The sequence below is a fragment of the Muntiacus reevesi genome, chromosome 18 (assembly GCF_963930625.1).
Source record: "Muntiacus reevesi chromosome 18, mMunRee1.1, whole genome shotgun sequence".
NCBI classification, from domain to species: Eukaryota; Metazoa; Chordata; class Mammalia; order Artiodactyla; family Cervidae; genus Muntiacus; species Muntiacus reevesi.
The window spans coordinates 40,478,396-40,498,048 of NC_089266.1; the positions used below are offsets into that span (position 1 = coordinate 40,478,396).

Below are 19,653 nucleotides of genomic sequence, written 5' to 3' on the forward strand. Positions count from 1 at the left end.
ATCTTTCTTCTGGAGGGATACCTGTTTCTTTTATTTTTTCAGCTGAACAGTGAACTTCTTAGTTTGAAGCATATAATATATTTTAATTACATTTGCTAATCATTCTACCTTGTTGCACATTAGAGGCTTTTGAGTGTTATACCAGGAGCATGAATAAGGCTTGTGCTTCTAAACTTTTATAAATATAAGAAATTACGTACTAACTAACCCAGGGCAGGATGATATAGAAAGTCCTTGTGATCCAGAGGTTATCACTGCTAACTCGCTGATACTTTTCCTTATATGCTTTTTTTCATTTAAGATCATATAAAATTTAGCTTAAAAAAGGGGTCCTAAAAAAAGGGGGGGTCCTATACACTGTTAATAAGTTCCTTTTTTCATTTTCTTTGTCTTTCTCTAGTGCCTGTAGATTTTTTTTATACACAAGCTTTTTTTTTTTAATTATTTTTTAAATGAAGGATAACTGCTTTACAGAATTTTGTTGTTTTCTGTCAAACCGCAACATGAATCACCGGTAGGTATACATATATCCCCTCCCTTTTGAAACTCCCTCCCCATCCCACCTCCCTCCCTCCCACCTCCCTCCCCATCCCACCCCTCTAGGTTGATGCAGAGCCCCTATGTGAGTTTCCTGAGACATACAGCAAATTCCCATTGGCTATCTATTTTACATATGGTAATGTAAGTTTCCTTGTTACTCTTTCCATACATCTCACCCTCTCCTCCCCTCTCCCCATGTCCATAAGTCTGTTCTCTATATCTGCTTCTCCATTGCTGCCCTGTAAATAAATTCTTCAGTACCATTTTTCTAGTTTCCAAATATATGCATTAGAATATAATATTTATCTTTCTGTCTCTGACTTACTTCACTCTGTATAATAGGTTCTAGGTTCATCCACTTCATTAGAACTGACTCACATGCATTCCTTTTTATGGCTGAGTAATATTCCATTGTGAATATGTACCACAACTTCTTTATCCATTCATCTGTTGATGGACATCTAGGTTGCTTCCATGTTCTAGCCATTGTAAATAGTGCTGCAGTGAACAATGGGATGCGTGTGTCTTTTTCAGTTTTGGTTTGCTCAGGGTATATGCCTAGGATTGGGATTGCTGGGTTATGAAAGAAAGTGAAAGTGAAGTCGCTCAGTTGTGTCTGACTCTTAGTGACCCCATGGACTGTAGCTCGCCAGGCTCCTCTGTCCATGGGATCTTCCAGGCAAGAGTACTGGAGTGGGCTGCCATTTCCTTCTCCAAAGGATCTTCCCGACCCAGGGATCGAATCCAGGTCTCCCACATTATAGGTGGACACTTTACCATCTGAGCCACCAGGGAAGCAGGGTCATATGGTGATTTTATTCCTAGTTTTTTAAGAAATCTACATACTGTCTTTCATAGTGGCTGTATCAATTTACATTCCCACCAACAGTGCATACTCTCTCCAGCATTTATTGTTTGTAGACTTTTTGATGATGGCCATTCTGACTGGTGTGAGGTTATATCTCATTATAGTTTTGATTTGCATTTCTCTAATAATGAGTGATATTGAACATCTTTTCACATATTTGTTAGCCATCTGTATGTATTCTTTGGAGAAATGTCTGTTTAGGTCTTTTTCCTACTTTTTGATTGGGTTGTTTGTTTTTCTGGATTGAATTGTATGAGCTGCTTGTATTTTTTGGAAATTAATCTTTTGTCAGTTGTTTTCATTTGCTATTATTTTCTCCCGTTCTGAGGGTTGTCTTTTCACCTCGTTATAAACGAGGAACTATAAGTTTCCTTTGCCGTGCAAAAGCTTTTAAGTTTAACTAGGTCCCACTTACTTACTTTTGTTTTTATTTCCATTACTCTAGGAGGTGGGTCATAGAGGATCTTGCTTTATGTCATCAAGTATACACGAGCTTTAAAGGTTACTTTCCATTTACAGTTATTATAAGAAACTGGCTATAACCTCCTTGTACAGTACATCCTTGAGCTTGTCTTACAACCATTAGTTTGTAGCCCCCACTCTCCCATCCTTCTACTACCCCTCCTCCCACACACAGGTAACCACTAGTTTTTCTCTGTATCTGTGAGTCTGCCTCTTTTTTTGTCATATTCATTAGTTTGCTGTAATTTTTAGATTTCACACGTAAGTGATGTCATACAGTATTTCTCTGTCTGACTTATTTCACTTAGCATAAACATCAAAAGTATAAGAAGACCTACAGTGAGCTAGCCACTGGGGGACTTAAGCTGAGGAGTGATGTGGCATGCTGAAACAGAGGGAGAGGAAGGGAGGCCAGTGTGGAGGCTGTTGTTGTGTAGATGAAATACGGTAGTGGTTCCCACCAGATGGATGGAGATGCGGATGAAGAGAAGTGGATATATTTGAGGGTGGTGTATCTTCAAAGTGAAGATAACAGGACTTGCCAATGTGGAGGACAAGGAAGAGGGAAGATTTGGGGTGATATAAATGGAAGATTTCCAGGTAGGGGAGAGAAGGCTTTTGAGTGGTCATGAAGGAACCTGTATGTGGTCAGGGATAGCAGTGTGAATGAGAGAAGTAATAATTGAAGAAGCAGGATTTGGGAGGAGGGAAAGAGTAAATGTGCTTAACGTAGTGCTTTCAAACTTTATAGTCAAATCCCTTGGGGATCTTGTTAAAGTGCAGATTGACTCGGTGGAGCTGGAGAGTCTGAATTTCTCACTATTTATTTGATCCAAACAGACTCTAAAAGTAATCTGAAGGTAATCATATGACTCTTAGTTATCATCTTTGTGAGTTCATTTCCTTTAACATCATAGAAGGGCACACACCTTTTAAGTGTCGGTTTTTATGTCTTTCCTTGCCCTAAAATATATCTAATACCTCCAGGAAGTTTCTCCTCCTCCACCTGCTTTTGCTGGCACAAGTAGGAGTTTTGTTTTTAAAACAGATCCCTGCCTTTCTTTCATTCCCCACCAGAAAGCAGTAGAGAGCTGTCTCCTCTCCCCTTTCTCTGCATTGTCAACAGTCACCAGGGTCTCCAGTCCTCTCATGTGAATGGTTCATTTACCCTCGGCACCAGAGCTTCTCCAAAGTTCAGCTATTTTCTGCGACGATTTCTGTGTCCTGGCAGTCATTCTTCTCTGTGATCAATAGGTCACTTTACCTTTGAACTTAATTTCTCCATCAGTGAAACGAAAAGGTCAGAGTAGATGATTTCTTAACAGCACTGTAGCTTTGTGTTTTTACAATAGAAGAAAATCATATTTCTACAGTGCTTTAGACTTTACTGGACAATCCAGTATTGTAAATACAAATGAAGATTCCAAGATTCTGTCACTTCTGCAGTGGTTCCAGGCACTGAACTCTTTCAGCTTTACCAATTTTGCTCCATTACAAGTAGCTTGGTTGTTACCATTGCACTACCTTCCCATTCTTTTTGGGTTGAACAGAAAGTTCATTCAGGTTTTTTTACAACATTCTATGGAAAAACCCAAACGAACTTTTTGGCCAAGCCAGTAACATTTCTAATTACTATGGTTTCCTCCATTCTGTGTCTGCCTATAGCTGACTTTAAACTCTCACCCTTCTAAGCATTCATGACTGACTCTCAACTATCGCATCCTGCCTTCCTCCTCTCACTTGGTGGTCTGTCTTCCAGTTTAGCCATGAGGATGGGAATTGACTCTGTCCAACATCATTCGTTTTTAAATTGGGGTCCATGCATTCTTTCCCTGTGTCCTGTATTTCATGCTTTCTGTGTCTTTTTTCTTTTTTCCATTGCCTTTCGGATTCTTTTATTCATCAGTATTCAGTTCTGTATAATGACTTGTGTTTAATGTCCAGTATCTTTTATTGTCCTTAATATCAACTTCATCTTGTGAGAAACAGGTAACAACTCCCGAGTTGTCCACCAGAGAGCAGACTCAGATGCCCAAAGCTCGCTGCCAGCTTTGTATTTTGGGAACAGGGAACAGTTTTTCAGAACGGCAGAGTCTCTTATCAAGAATTGAAGTATCATGGGCCCTGGAGATTATAATTCGGAAAAATGTTAAAAATTAGAGCTTGTTTCACTATTGTTAGTTGACTTGGAGCCAAACATTCCTTCCAAAGTGTTTTAAACCGACTTGAATATGAATGACTTTGGATAATTTATTGTCATGGTAAACAAATAATATAAAACAAAGCAACATTGTCTCACGTTACAGTTTTACTAAAATACAAGAGAAAGAGATGTCACCCTTATCTTCATTCATCCCTTGTATATATCTTTGATAAAAATTCAGCTTTATAAAACACGCAGTAGGGCATAAATATTTGTATTACAAAAAAAGATGATTTACAGAGTTCATTTAGATAGCTAAAATGCAGCTTTCCTTTAGTGCATTTTTGATAAGAAGGAAGGAATGATTTCACACTTTTTACTATAAAGAGGGGGTCAGATGCCCAATAAGGTATATGTAAATCATAGTGTAAAACACTCATATTTAGAATGTGTTTAAAAGTAAACAGAAGTTCACTTACTTGTCTTAATCTTTATTAGGCCTAGCCCTCGTCTCCCCCATTTTTTCGCCAGGGCCTAACTGAACTGGGTAAACCAAGTGGATGACTTGAGAATTAAAATGACCCCATATAAAATGTTCATACACATGTGACAATGATTATTAGTTGAAAATACACATTGTTTGAGTCTATAAAACCTTCCTTATTTAAGCATATTCTTATTATACACTTTAGTTGTCTTGACCGTAATTAACCAGTGGCAGGGTCCTCATGATGAAAATTAACCACTTGTGGCCTTGGTGCTGAGGAAATACAAAATGACTCTTGGGTCCTTATGAATCTCAAAAAGAGCTCATTAATCCATGGCTAGATTAACTCAGTTACAGTTGCTCATGTGATGCCCTGCTGCTGCTTTTCTGTGTTAGAATCTAGCTCGAGAATGATATGTTAAAAGAGAGGCGGTTGGGCCTCCCTGGTGGCTGTGTGGTAAAGATTCTGCCTGCCACTGCAGGAGACACGGGTACGATCCCTGGTCTGGGAAGATCCCGCATGCCGCGAAGTAGCTAAGCCTGTGCGCCACAACTTCTGAGTTGCTCTAGAGCCTGGAGGCTGCAACTGCTGAAGCCCATGTGCCCAGGCTGCACGACAAGAGGATCCACTGCAATGAGAAGCCCAAACACCAAACTAGACAGTAGCCCCTGCTTTCCACTGCTGGAGAAAAGCCCATATAGCAACGAAGACCCAGCACAGCCAAAAATAAATAATTTTAAAAAGAGAGGGTGGTGGTTTAAGGACCAGCTGTTCAGGCTCATAAAACATAAAGTAAATCCTAGTAAAGGAAGATTCTCTCTTGGAAAACAAACATAAAATGAAAGGCACAGGTAACTTCATCTGTAGGTTAATGTGTTTCTGTTAAGGTGGTAGAATCAGGCTCTGTCTTCCATATGACATGAGATTCTTTTTATCCTTAATTATAGGCCTGAAGTCATAGGCAGGCCTATTTCTAATTTTCTAGCTTTGATTCAAAGAAGAAGTTTGAACCTTGCTTATCAGGGTGTCTGTCCCAAGGCTTTTTAGAGGCCTGATTTTGTGATTTACTGGCTTTAGGACATCAGTCAAGCTATTTATTTTCCTGAACCTTGGTTTCTTTATCTGTCAAATGTGAATAGTATCTACCATTTTTGTTGAGGAGACTGAGAGACATGGTATTCACAGATTGTGGTATAGCACAGTAGACAGTATTTCCTTTTTTGTTTTAAACCCTGTATTGGTGGAGCAATACTTTTGGGTTTTTTTGGACAGTGTGTAACTTTAGATCATGATTCTGCCAGTTACTAGCTGTGTGATCTTAAGTAGATTGGTTAATTTCTTTGAGTCTTTTGGAGAAGGGAGGAAGAGGGGAAATTACACCTTGAGAGAGTTCTATGAGAATTAAGTTAACCTAGCAAATATATAATGGCTAGCACAAAACAGTCACACTTACTAAATACAGGATCCATTTCTTTTAACTGTAATGGAGTATACACATGTAAGGAGCAAACAGTGCAGGTAGTTAGTGATGAGATTGGATCAGGGTGGTGACGGGGTGGAGAAAGAAGCAGATCATAGTGTACATTTTTTCAAAGGTAAAGGAAATTTGACACAGAAGAGAAAGTACTTTCTGTGCTCTGACCTTATACAGGGTGTGTCTCTATACTTCTATTTCTGTCGTTCTGTAAGATGAAAATAATATAAAGTATATCCTTGGATTGTAATGATGCTAACTTGAAGGTTTTGTGACATCTTTGGAGAGTGGGTTATGGTCTCCCAACCCCAGAAATGGTACCTTACTATTCAGTGTATTCTCGTTCTAATATCATTTTCGATAGACATTGTCATCTAAGCTCCACCAAAAAGTTAGTGACTTTTCTGGGAGTAGAGACCCCCATCCCAATCAAAGCAAAACCTGGAAGCATAAAGGGAAGGAAATCTACTTACAAAATGTATGTAATTATTTGTCACTTGAAATACAATCAGCAGAGCAGCAACCCAGATCTTGTTGTAGATCAGTGGTGAGTGATTTCTTGGCTAAGGGAGTTTGACTTGCAGGGCAAATACGAAGCACTAAATATTAACATTTCAGAATTGTATTGTTCTGAGTGTTTATTTAAGAACTCAGAAGTTTGCTGATACCAAATCTTGGACATCAACCTTCCAATTTTTGGAGCAATATTAGGTTTCCTGTGAAATCTCTGACTTGAATATAGCCTCTGATTTCTTGTGTTCCCCAAGCTTGAAACTTGAAGAAAAGAGGTAAAAAATACTGCTTCCCTCCAGCCATTGCTCATCTGTCCTCCTTTTTTCCAGATATTCAGAGTGGTGTGCATCTGTTTGGGTAATCCACCAGAGACATTCACCTGGGAGTATCGCGACAAAGATAAAAACTATCAAAAGATTGGCCCTGTAACACCCTTGAAGTTTTACAGGGAACATGTCAAGCCACTCTTCAATATGGAAGATAAGGTTAGAGACGCGATGGCAGCCACTGGCTTTTTACTTTCAAATGCCTGTTGACTACAAGAAAGAGTATCCAGTTCTGGGGTTAATATGCATGGTCATCCAACAAGACACTAAACCAAATTTTTCCTCCTTCTTCTGAAGTATTTTATATACCACTTCAGTTGGTCACTCAGGATTCCCAGTGCTCCTTCTCAGAGACTTTTCTAACTGTGGGTCAGCAGTCAGTTTAATTCCCACAGCTCCCCTTATCTGGGCTCTGAGTCATTCTCCAGTCCAAAGACAATAAAAGTCTATTGGGCATTTCTTACCATGGATTCAGAGCATCATTGTGGGCCCTCTGGGGACTCTCGTGGAAGGGAGCAGTATCTCAGCCCAGTTTTTCCCACTAACTTCAGGACTTCTCCACCTTCCTAGCAGGTGCCAGTCTTCCCTTTATTGGCATCTTGACCCTCTTAAAGGGCTTTCCTGGTGGCTCAGATGGTAAAGGATCTGCCTGTAATGCAGGGTTTGATCCATGGGTCCTGGGAAATCCCTGGGAAGATCACCTGGAGAAGGAAATGTCTACCCACTCCAGTATTCTTAGCCTGGAGAATTCCATGGATAGGGGAGTCTGGCGAGCTACAGTTCATGGGTTGCAAAGAGTTGGACACAACTGAGTGACTTACACCTTCACTTTTCACTTCACCCTCTTAAAAACAAATGGCTTTGTTTTATCATTGTACTACCAGGCATTGAGCCTGTCTTGTAACTTGAGAGCAGGGGTCTTGTAGTGATGGGCTCCTGAGTCACCATCTTGCCTTACTGGTGCACACAATTCTTCAGGATTAGTTGTAGGGTGACTCTTGCCAATAGGAAAAATAGGTTGATTGCAGCTCCCAAATGTCTGCCTTCAACTAAAGAGAATATACAGAGATCTCTGTCAAAAGGACCCTGCCACCTTTTGTTTCTTGGTTATTTAACAGTGTGTTCGTAATGCTTATTCTTGTAGGCAGAGGTGATGAGCTCAATACAAATATAAGAACTTGGAGGGGAGGTCTATGTCTTGATATTCCTGGTGTTATGTTCTGATCAACATATTCTTGATCTCCTAGATTTGTTTAGTGAATGACCCTCGGCCTCAGCACAAGTACAACAAACTTTACACAGTGGACTATTTAAGCAATATGGTCGGAGGGAGAAAAACTCTGTATAACAACCAGCCTGTTGACTTCTTGAAAAAGATGGTTGCTGCCTCCATCAAAGATGGAGAGGTTGGTGTTGCTTCTGTGTCTTCTACACACAGAGTTAAAGCCTCTTCTTCCAAGTCTTTGGTGTAAAAGGAAGATAGGACATATGTTGACATTCTATCTTCCTCTTTCCTCTGTTTCTAGGCTGTATGGTTTGGCTGTGATGTTGGGAAACACTTCAATGGCAAACTGGGCCTCAGTGACATGAATGTGTGAGTACAAGAAATTTAAAATAGAAAATCATTTGTGGGTTTTGGCTGTTGGCATGCACTCTTGTTACGAAGTGACTCAGCTGAGGTTCATTCAGAGATTAAGCCTGAGGGTGGGCCTGTTTCTTTCCATTTTGTAGAGTCTGAGGATTCATAACTGAAACGCTGGAACACCACATATTTATATGCTCTAACCTGGGAAGTCAAGATCATATCTGAGTTGAAGTTGTTGGATGCTCTTAAATAGTCATACTACATGAGGAAAAACTTTTTATAAAACTTTTTATTTTGTATTGGGGTATAGCTGATTAACAGTGTTGTGGTAGTTTCAGGTGGACAATGAAGGGACTCAACCATGCATGTGCATGTATCATTCTCTCCCAAACTCCCCTCCCATCCAGGCTGCCACATAACGTTGAGCAGAGTTCCATGTGCTATACAGTAGGTCCTTGTTGGTTATTCATTTTAAATACAGCAGTATATTCATGTCCATGCCTAACTCCCTAACTGGTCCTCCTCCCCTGGTAAACCACAAGTCCTTCCTCTGAGTCTGTGAGTCTCTTTCAGTTTTGTAATAAGTTCATTTGTATCATTTCTTTTTAGATTCCATATATAAGGGATATAATACAATATTTCTCCTTGAGGAAGACAGTTTAAAAAAAAATTGATTAATGTGTAAATCTGTTAAGTGTATTTGGGATGTAACAAATGGTTTTCTAGGTCCCTTGTTTGATGTTTGAGTCTTCTTACTACTTCTGTTATTTTGATACCTTATGTATTTTGTCTTTATGACAACTAGGACTAATTTGCATACACACTTTAAAGCATTCCTTCTGGTTGTTGATGACAGTGAAGTTTTGTTTGTAAACCAAATCATACAAAATCCTTGACTTAAAATTTATCACATTAGTATTACTTTTAAGTAATTATTACTTGTAGGAAATTGAGTAAATATCTTGACAGTTAACAGTAGGAGAAAGGAAATCTAAAAGAATTCATGAGGTTTTCTAAACTTTGAAAATATTATCTAATATTTTGACATTTATTTAAATTTCACAGTTAGCCATGGTCTACATGAATTCAGAAACTGAATTCTACCAGCTCAAAGTGAAAGTCACTCAGTCATGTCCAACTCTTTGCGACCCCATGGACTATACAGTCCATGGAGTTCTCCAGGCCACAATATTGGAGTAGGTAGCCATTCCCTTCTCCAGGGGATCTTCCCAACCCAGGGATCAAATCCAGGTCTCCCGCATTGCAGGCAGATTCTTTACCATCTGAGCCACCGGGGAAGCCCAACCAGCTCAAAAGAGACCATTTTTGAAAGAAATACTTCAAAAACTTTTTGTTGTTGATGTTTTCTTTCCATATTGACAGTGCAGCCTTTTGTCAGTTTTTTGATGAGGGGAATTTATGTTTAATAACTTCTTATTTTTCTGAGTGCTCTTGTGACACAGAGAGAATGGAATCCCATTGAGAGACTAGATTCTGCACGTCCATTGTTCTCAGAAGAGCTGCAGCCCAGATTTGTCTGGAGCTGCTGAGCCCCTTCAGTTTCTTCTGTGATCTTACAGCCAGAAGCCAGTTATCCCCTGTGATTGTACTTTTTGTGTTCTGTGCTATTATTCTTTTTTTAACAGCTATGACCATGAGTTGGTGTTCGGTGTCTCCATGAAGAACATGAATAAAGCTGAGAGGCTGACTTTTGGCGAGTCACTTATGACCCACGCCATGACCTTCACTGCTGTCTCAGAAAAGGTATGACCCCCAGCGTGCAGACACCAGTGTCTGCACAGGTGGACCTCCATTCCCCTGCGGGCCATTGAATCCAGCAGAGCTTCACAGTGTATGTGCTTCCTGTTAGAAGTTAGCTTCCGAGCAAGACATTGTACCCACCTCTCTGGGGGGTTGGCTGCATGCTCTCAGAAGTAATAAAAATAGGAACTTTCCATGAGGAACAGAATTTGGGTCAGCAGGGACTAAGGAAGTAACTGCTTCTCTGTAACTTTGGAAATTCTCGGTGTGAAAAGAGGTCAGCAGGGAAACTTGGGAGAAGACCACTTGAGTTTAATAAGGAGTTACAGTGCCCTGAAAGTGCTCATATCCTGATGGCTTACGTTCAGCCTCAGCTTTGTCATTCAGGTTCTTCTGCAGTAAAATGTCAGTAACAGTCATTGGTGCACTCCATGCGCAGTGCTGAGTTTATTCAGAGATTCAGGAAATTGGATGTAGAGTATTTTGGATTTCCCTATGGAATATTCTGACTAGTAATACCACTGTTTCTAGGATACAGTGTTGGAAACAACAGCTGCAGTATTATCTTTCAAAAATAAGCCTCCTCATTCCCAGTCTGTAGAAGAGAGTTTTACTCGCTGTGCTCAGGGATCATAAAGAAGAGAAGACATCAAACTATACTTTAGTTCTTTACCACTGCAAACAAAAATGTTCTTTCCAAGCCTATCTAATTACTGGAAAGAGTGTCACAGAATAACTATCTTGACAACAGAAGCAAAATATTAGAAGGAGCTTTTCATAAAATGCTATAAATATTGAGATAAAATGCAATCGTAAATAAACTAGAATAAAGTACTATTAAAATACTTAAATATGAACAACTTGGTATTTTATTCTATGTTTGGACCTGCTATAAAATTCAGTGGATTTACAACTAAGCTCCTTAAAGTTAAAACTTTTAAACTATTTAGAGGATTATTAAAAAGGAAAACAAAAACTTTATAATTTCCAAGAGAGTTTGGTTTTTTATCATTTTCCATCTCTGTTACAGAGTATTGCTACTTTTCAGAAATAAAAATCATACATATTCCATGTCTTTTTCTCTGGAAGTTCCATTCTTTAATTGGTATGGTTTAGTAATACGCTCTTTTTTCCCTCTGGGAAATGGAGCTACACTACATGTTAATATTATAAAGCAGAATTAATGTTATCATAACTGGAATTTTATGTTGAGATTTTTGTCTTCTCTCTGCTTTTGACAGCTATAAAACTAGTTTGCATTGCATTTGAATGATAATGCGGAGATAAATGCTTCTAAGTATTCTGGGATATCCTTTCTTGTTGCTGATTTCTTGGAATCCCTGAGAGGGAGTTCCAGATACCATTCTATATTTGTAGATGACGTGGCTTGATCTAGGTCATGCAGGAATTCATTGGCAAAGGCAAGAGGAAGCATTTTCAAACTTACTCTAATAAATGACTTTAGGTGATGTAGATTCTAACAGCGATATTTTAAAAGGAAAGTAAAGATGGACTACAATGCAGGGAGTAGAAAACTCTTGACCCAGAATGTATAGTTTATTGATCTGATTTTGAAAAGCTCTGGGGCTGAGATTAAGGGGTAGTCCAGATAAGGATATTTGAAACTTTTGGGTTTGATTGTTGGCTGTTTCTGAGATGGAAAATTCCTGAGATTCAAGATAACTGTCAGGAGTAAAAGTGAATCCCGTTTAGATGTGATTCGTGCAGTTTTATGCAAGTGGGAGTTGACAGATGAAATCATTAGGAGATAATTCAGGAGCCAGTTCTCTTCTCAGGCTACAAAGATTTAAGTTGTTCTGACATCAGCTAATGCTCTGGGTAAACATGAAAGAGAACAGTCTTTTCCCAAATGGAACCTTCTTATCCCTCTCTGTGTCACTGTAATAAAAGACTGTAAATGAAAATTATCATGATGAGTATCATTTTATTGATGAAGATAGAAGATGAACAGAAGTGCCTAGGTTTTATTTTATGAGAATAGCGTTTTGCTTTGCCATTCTATCTCTACTGTGTTAAATTCAGTATTTGTGTAACCAAACCAGTAAAAAAGCACATTTGGGAGAGTATCATTTCTTGGTTCCCCTAAGTAAGAAAAGTAGGCCATATGATGGGAATGTGTTTGTTTTCTTTTTTAAACTCTTGACTAGATCTGAGATTCATTGGTAAAATAAATACAGTGAGATGCCTCTGCAAAGAATGCTAATTGAAAGCAAGAGTCCCTGGCTTCAGACTGTGTTCACTGCTTTTTGTAATTCTAACATTTTGTTTTTCTTAGCCGAGTCATTTTAATGTGCTTATTTTCTGTATACCATAAAATGTAAAGGAGAGAATAGTAGTATTTATTGTTTGACTGAGTTTATTGCATTTTCACCTGAAGGGATTAAAAATCCACCTCTAATAAAACATTCTGTTAGTTATAGTAGAAGATACACAGCCCTGGTCATGTATAGCATTGCTGTATAGAGAAGGCTGTTTCTTCTGAGTGGCTGAACAAGAGCTAAAATTATATGACACCTCATCAGGACAGATCTCATTTCAGATTCTATGCTGTCATCCACTCTTTTGCAGGATGATCAGGAGGGCACTTTCATGAAATGGAGAGTGGAAAATTCATGGGGTGAAGACCATGGCCACAAAGGTAAGCTTATGCTGATAATACTACCAGACTCAAAGTGACTGGGTTCTGTTCTACTCTCTGCCTCCTAAGAGATATGGGAAGAAAGAGCTGCCCTGGTGTGGCTCATTTTTATTTTTCAGTAATTGATCCAGTTAGCTAAATTATTAGCTGGACTGTTGTAGAGAAAAGTCTGAGGATCTCGATTGCCCCCAGCATTCCTGCCAGCAGTGTGGTGGGCCTGAACCCCCTGGTTGACTCTGAGACCAGTATGTGCTGGCATTTGTTGCAGACCACAGTGACCCTCCTACAACTCTGTACCGGAATCCCTTGGCCAGTAGGAAACTTGAGTGCCCTTTGCCAGTACTGTTGGCTGCTCAGCATTTGGTGCCTTTTTGTTGGCTGCACTAACTCTAGATCAGAAGCCTTCCAAGGAGGAGAATGGGCCTGGCAAGAAACTTGAGGCATTTATTGGAGACTCATTAGAAGTTGTGAAGTCTAAAGAGGAAGAGAATGCTGTGGTTACCATTTAGAACTGTTCTATCCTGACAATCAAAAGCCAGGCAGAAGTCTTAAGTAAATTCTAGTAATTGGGCTTTAAAAAAACAAACAAACAGATAATACATGAGTTTTAGCAAATAAAAATTACAGATAAGCCCAAAGTCGGGGGAAAAAAAAAACCTCTAATAATCCTGACACCATTGATTAACTGTTTAGGATGTATTCTTACAAATCTTTGAGACCATATTTTTTAAGACTGTTTTTCATGGTAGATAATAGTAGATGAAAGCCTTTTAAGGTGGTGCTGTGCTTTAATTTTTAGGGTTTCAAACCAAAAAGTGGCAACTGCCCTAGAACATGATGCATGTCAGCATGTTTGCCTGGGTGCTGTGTGCATCTTATAGCACCTTCTTCCCAGAGTCCACATGCCTTACCTTAGCCAGTGGATTCCAGCTAGGAAGGACATGTTAACCACAGCTTTTACTTACTAGACTAGCTAGCTAGAAGGCTGGGAGGATAGATAGGGAATCCAGTGAGATAACGCAGACACTTGGAATCAAACTTCAGCCATCTCACCCAAGCAGGAATCAGCTAGAAATTTTTTTAAAAAGGGAAAGAAAAGAAAAAGAAATTAGAGATCTCAACAACTCTCTACCTGTTACTTCCCTCTCTGTTTAAATGATTTTCCAGCTAAGTCCTTTAGAGCTCTAGAATTTCCAGGGATAAAAAGGTGGAAGAAGGAGGGATGTAGAGGCTTGGAAGTGAGCACATGGAGCTTCAGTCATTTGTATTTGAAAACTGCTGTCTTAGAAGAGCCTTGACAAGGCTTTTGTATGCCCCAGTTGAGCAGCACAGCCTGTTGTGATGGCTAACACCGAGAGGGCATTTCATCTGTCATTCCAAGTCATTTCATCTCCCTGTGGATGATCATGGGTGGATTTCGGCTTAACTGTCCCTGGGGTCTGCTGTGGAACTCTGCAGCTCAGTATTTATATGTAAACGAGTATCAGCACCGTTACTCTGTTCATCATCACGTAGCTGCATGGTTTCTGTCATTGTTCTGTGATTATGGGACACTTGCTAAACTGCTGTGAATTAAAGTGCAACATGTCTTTTAATTGTTGATTTCTTATGAGCTCATCTTAAGACACAAAAACATTGGAATTGGGTAGAGATGGGTTATAAACTTTAAGAAAGCTAGCAGAAATATTTAAAAATAAGCAATCAGAATTCTGCTATATATGTAAAATGATGATAGTCAAGAAATGAATGCAAAGGAAAAGCCTGAATTGGAAGAATTTGGTGAACCCTGTATGGAATAACGGATTGGTTCAGGATTGAGAAAGGAGTAGGACAGGGCTCTGTGCGCTCACCTTGTTTGTTTAATCGTGTGCTGGACACATGGGCAGTGCCAGGCTGGATGAGTGCCAAGCTGGAATCCAGTAGGTAGGAGAAACATCAACAGCCTCAGAGATACAGAAGGTACCACTCTAACGGCAGAAAGTGGAAAGGAACTCAAGAGCCTCTTGATGTGGGTGAAGGAGGAGAGTGAAAGAGTAGGCTTAAAACTAAATATTAAGAAAACTAAGATCATGGCATCCGGCCTCATTACTTCATAGCAAATAGAAGGGGAAAAGGTGGACATAGTGACAGATTTCCTCCTCTTGGGCTCTAAAATCACTGCAGATTGTGACTGCAGCGATGAAATCAGAAGATGATTCCTTTTGGAAAGCTGTGACAAACCTAGACAGTGTGTTGAAAAGCAGAGGCATTCCTCTGCTGACAAAGGTCCATACAGAGAAGGCTGTGGCCTTCCCAGTGGTCACGTACAGTTGTGAGAGCTGGACTGTAAAGGCAGAATGCCAAAGAATTGATGCCTTTGAACTGTGGTAAAGAAAAAACTCCTGAAAGTGCTTTGGACAACAAGGAGATCAAACCAGTCAACCTTAAGGGAAATCAACCATGAATACTCGTTGGAAGGACTGATGAAGCTGAAGCTCCGGTATTTTGGTCATCTAATAATAGCCAACTCATTGGAAAAGTCCCTGATGCTGGGAAGGATTGAGGGCAGAAGGAGAAGAGAGCATCAGAGGATGAGATTGGTGGATGGCATCACTGATGCAACGGACATGAACTTGGGCAAATTTCAGGAGATGGTGAGGGACAGGGAGGCCTGGCTTGTTGCAGTCCACAGGGTCACAAAGAGTCAGAAATGACTGGCTGACTGAACAATGTTTTAAAACATAAGGTTGTTTCAGATGAAACTGTGTAGCTTCTGTTTAATTTTTGGTCTTATTTGGTCCCTGTAAATGGTTTGTTATCATAAAGATTAGTGTCTAGGAAAAGAACTAAAGTTATGGTTTGTTTAGACCAGCCTGAACCATTGGCTTGTTTCTGAGATATTTTTCTATCTATTAAGAGTCACTGAGTTTGTAGATAGTAGTGATACCCATTTAAGAGAGGACAAATGCTTGTAAAGTCAGGCAAATATTCTGTTTTGTGTAGAGCGAGTTACTGTTTTTATTACTTTGAACCTAAATACCTACTCTTAAAGGTGATTCTAGGTTACTTTGCTAATTTCTTTTTTTCCATTCAACTGTACTATGCCCCACTCAATAAAAGTTTTGCTTCTGTTCACTTACTCATTCCATTATTATGTTGAGAGAGCTGGGGTCTTAATCCCCCTGATCTGCCTGTAATCTTTCCTTGTGAAACCTGCAGCTGTCGAGTTAGGACTAAACTAACTTTTTTGTTGTTCTTGAATAAGTGAAATGCCTGAGATTATACAGACTAAAGCATTTCAGTAGAGAGCCAAAAGATAAGAAATTGAACTGAGTGGGTGTAGTGTATAGTTCGTTCAAAGCCAAAAATAAATTATTCTCCTATGTTTCTTGGTAATGTTCTTTCTGACTTAACAGGAAGGAAGGAAAGAAAACATGATCTAATTTAATTGGCACACTTGGTCTGACCTTAGGGAGAGTACGTAGTATGTTATTATGCTAGCGATGTGTGTTTACCTCAGCAGGGCCCTCCCGTCCGTCATCCTGGTGGGCATTGGCCACCATGTCCAATGCAGAACCCCTTTATGCTCTTTTAGGAGATGTGACAACCTTAAACACCATTGCTAGGATTTTGTTTCTGTAGATAGCATTGTTGGCAGTTTGTTACTGTGCTCTAGGGGATTTCTGCTTGTTACGATTGATGGTTTCTCAGAAAGCAGTGTTGGTGATACTACAGGCCAGCGGCAAACACAGCAGAGGTACTTGGGCAGGCTGCATTTTTCCCCTGCCCGGCTCTGGCGTTGGGCTTCCCTGGTAGCTCAGCTGATAAAGAATCTGCCTGCGATGGAGGAGACCCCAGTTCCATTCCCGGGTCGGGAAGTTCCCCTTGGAGAAAGGATAGGCTACCCACTTCAGCATTCTTGGGTTTCCCTGGTGGCTCAGATGTTAAAGAATTTGCCTGCAGTGCAGGAGACCTGGGGTTCGAAACCCAGGTTGGGAAGATCCCCTGGAGGAGGGCATGGCAACCCACTCTAGTGTTCTTGGCCTAGAGCATCCCCATGGATAGAGGAGCCTGGCAGGCTACAGTCCATGGGATCACACAGAGTCGGACACAACTAAGTGACTGAGCACCACACACCTCTGGCTTTGGTCTTCCCCATTGGTCGTGTCCATGTCGCTTCCTGCCCAGAGTCTAGTATCAATGATGAAATCCAGTAAACTGACCATTTCCCAAAGGGGATAAATATTACCTCTGTCCACAAGAGACATAAAGGGAGAAGTTAATTTTTATCTTACTGAATCCATTGAGTTACTTCTTATTGGTGAACAGTAGTATTCTTAGTCAGCTGGACTGAAAACTAGATACATATCTGATGGCATACAACCTACCTGACTTTTCTCCCCTCCTTCTTGAAATACTTAACTGTGCATTTTGTATGTTCTATGGATCGTATTAGAAATGGATTCCATAGCTGAATGAGGGAGCAGACCTTGGAACCAGTTACATTGTCTTTCATTTTGAAAAGCTGACAGCCTTGTTAAAGTTAAGTAGTTTGTAAAATGTTTAAGAATTCAAAATAGGGGAAATAACCTTTGTTGCTTTTCGCTCTTAGTCAGAAATTCATCTGAGAAGAGCATAATCTTCATGCCAGAGGTCATCTCACTAATAAATGGTAGATCCAGAATTATAATTTGGACAGTCTGACATTAGAACCTACTGTTTATCACTAAACTGTGTTTCCTCTTAGCTTCTCTGTTCCAGTAGTATCTGGTCTGCTCATAGAAATAACATGGTTATAGCATGTTTCTTTGATTTTTTTCTTTAACCTTTTTTATAACTTAATTCTTTGATTTTTTTCCCTTAACTTTTTATCATGGGCAATTTCAAGCCTATACAAGCAGAATAGTATTCAGAAATTCCCATGTGTTCATCACCCAGCTTCAGTAGTTATAAACATTCTGCCATGCATATAACAAAGTACTGATAGTCAATAAATTGAATTCTTGGATGGTCTCCCTAATGAACCAGTCTTGTTATGGAACTTCTTTTTATGATTGGTTCACTTAGTCGTGAGATGGTATTCCAGTTCTAAAGTCTGATACATCAGAGCCCTGAAGGTAGAATTACAACATACCTCTTATGCTTGTCTAGTCTAGTTTCTTAATATGCTAAATAGCACAGCTTCTTAGTGAGGTTAGGGGGAATATAATTTTCTAACTCTTCAATGGTCACTGAAGGAAAATCTTTATCTTTTAAAAATTTTGTTTCTCTAAGTTTTTATTTTGAACCAAAATTAGTTTTTCATTTTTCAAATTGCTTTTTTGCCTTTCAGCTTCAACTTTGAAGTTGTTTTTAACTCACATTCTTCATCTTTTCTTACATGTAAGCCTGTTCTTGATTTCATTTTAGTATAATTTCCAGACTTCCTCATGAGGCTTTGGCATGTTAGAGATTAATCTGGAAAGAAACTTAACGAGACTGATTCACATTACATCTGACTTCTACTGCTTTGTAAAAACCAAAAGCATGGCCTTTAATTGCCTCACCATGTGATTTTGGGAACAGAATGTTCAAAGCTAGGCACAAATTTCATCATATCCCTTACATAATGTTATATGGTAGAACCAAGAGAGATAGCTGCTTCTTTCTTGATTACAGATCCTGGACAATGATTTGTCTCCTTGTGGTTCCACATTTCTCTACTAGTAACTTGAATAATGAGCGTTTTCCTTATAATGTCCTGTAGTTTATATGTAGCCATCTAACTGTACACTGTTACATAACTCTATAAAGAGTTCAGTGAATAGTCTATATTTCTATCAGAGGTACTCAGGACATATAGTTCATAGCATCTTCTTTGCTTCATAAGAATTCAACATTTGCTAATGCATTTGTCCTGTCACCCCCACCCCCACCCCGCCACTCATGGCATCAGTTAGAGTAACTTAGGGTATGAACATGCATAATTGTACACATGTTTTATGGGAATAAGTGAAAACCTGTTGAGAGGTTGTGACTTACCCAGGTTGCCCATTGTTGCAGATAGAATTGGGATTGAGATTTCTTAATTTGACACAGGCAGCTTCCCTAAGAATGTATATTACCTACAAAAGATAACCAGTTATTTGCAGGTCAGTTTGAGTTTTGGTTTGGATTTCTAGCACAAATGTAAATTATAGACATTATTGAACTGAACTTGCCAAAATAAGAAAATTATATGAGCCAAAAGCAGAGGCTTCTGATTTCCTGTAAAAGAGCAACATACAAATTTGTTTTGTCACCTCGGGGTTTTCACATCTCTCCAGGCTTTCAGGTCTCTCTCTGACACCATCAAATTCGGATATATGAGTTCTCTCAGAGGGACTCCTCATCATCCGTCTTTGTTAACCACTGAGCCTGGTTGACACAAGCTGAAAAACGGTGAATGAGAGTGGAAGCTCGTGCTTTCAGGTGGCCAGTTGCTTCCTTATCCAAGGATGTGACTAGGACGGGGCTGTGCCTGCGTGCCAAGTTGCTTCAGTCGTCTCTGACTCTTTGCAACCCTTGGGACCGTAAGCCTGGCAGGCTCCTCTGTCATGGAATTCTCCAGGCAAGAACACTGGAGTGGATTGCCATGCCCTCCTCCAGGGCATCTTCCCAACCCAGGGATCAAACCCACATCCTTTATGTCTCCTGCATTGGCAGGCAGGTTCTTTACCACTAGCACCACCTGCCTACCATTTCTGAGAGAAGGCTCCTCCTAGCCTACAGCCCGAGAAATCCTTTCACGTTTAATGTAGATCCGTGTGTATTTCCTTTGTCCTGTAGAGAGGATTTGTCATTTTCCCCGGTGGTCTCCAAGGTATGTTTGCATTG

At 39.8% G+C, this 19,653-nt stretch overlaps 1 protein-coding gene across 1 annotated transcript in view; it reads left to right on the forward strand.

The window, feature by feature from the left end:
- The window catches only part of BLMH (bleomycin hydrolase), a 40,830-nt gene that overhangs the window by 10,942 nt on the left and 10,235 nt on the right, over positions 1 to 19,653 (forward strand). Inside the window, exons 7-11 of the mRNA XM_065910536.1 lie at positions 6,818 to 6,973; positions 8,062 to 8,220; positions 8,341 to 8,408; positions 10,046 to 10,163; positions 12,750 to 12,819. Coding sequence (XP_065766608.1) covers positions 6,818 to 6,973; positions 8,062 to 8,220; positions 8,341 to 8,408; positions 10,046 to 10,163; positions 12,750 to 12,819 — 571 coding nt within the window. The remainder of the gene's footprint in view (positions 1 to 6,817; positions 6,974 to 8,061; positions 8,221 to 8,340; positions 8,409 to 10,045; positions 10,164 to 12,749; positions 12,820 to 19,653) is intronic.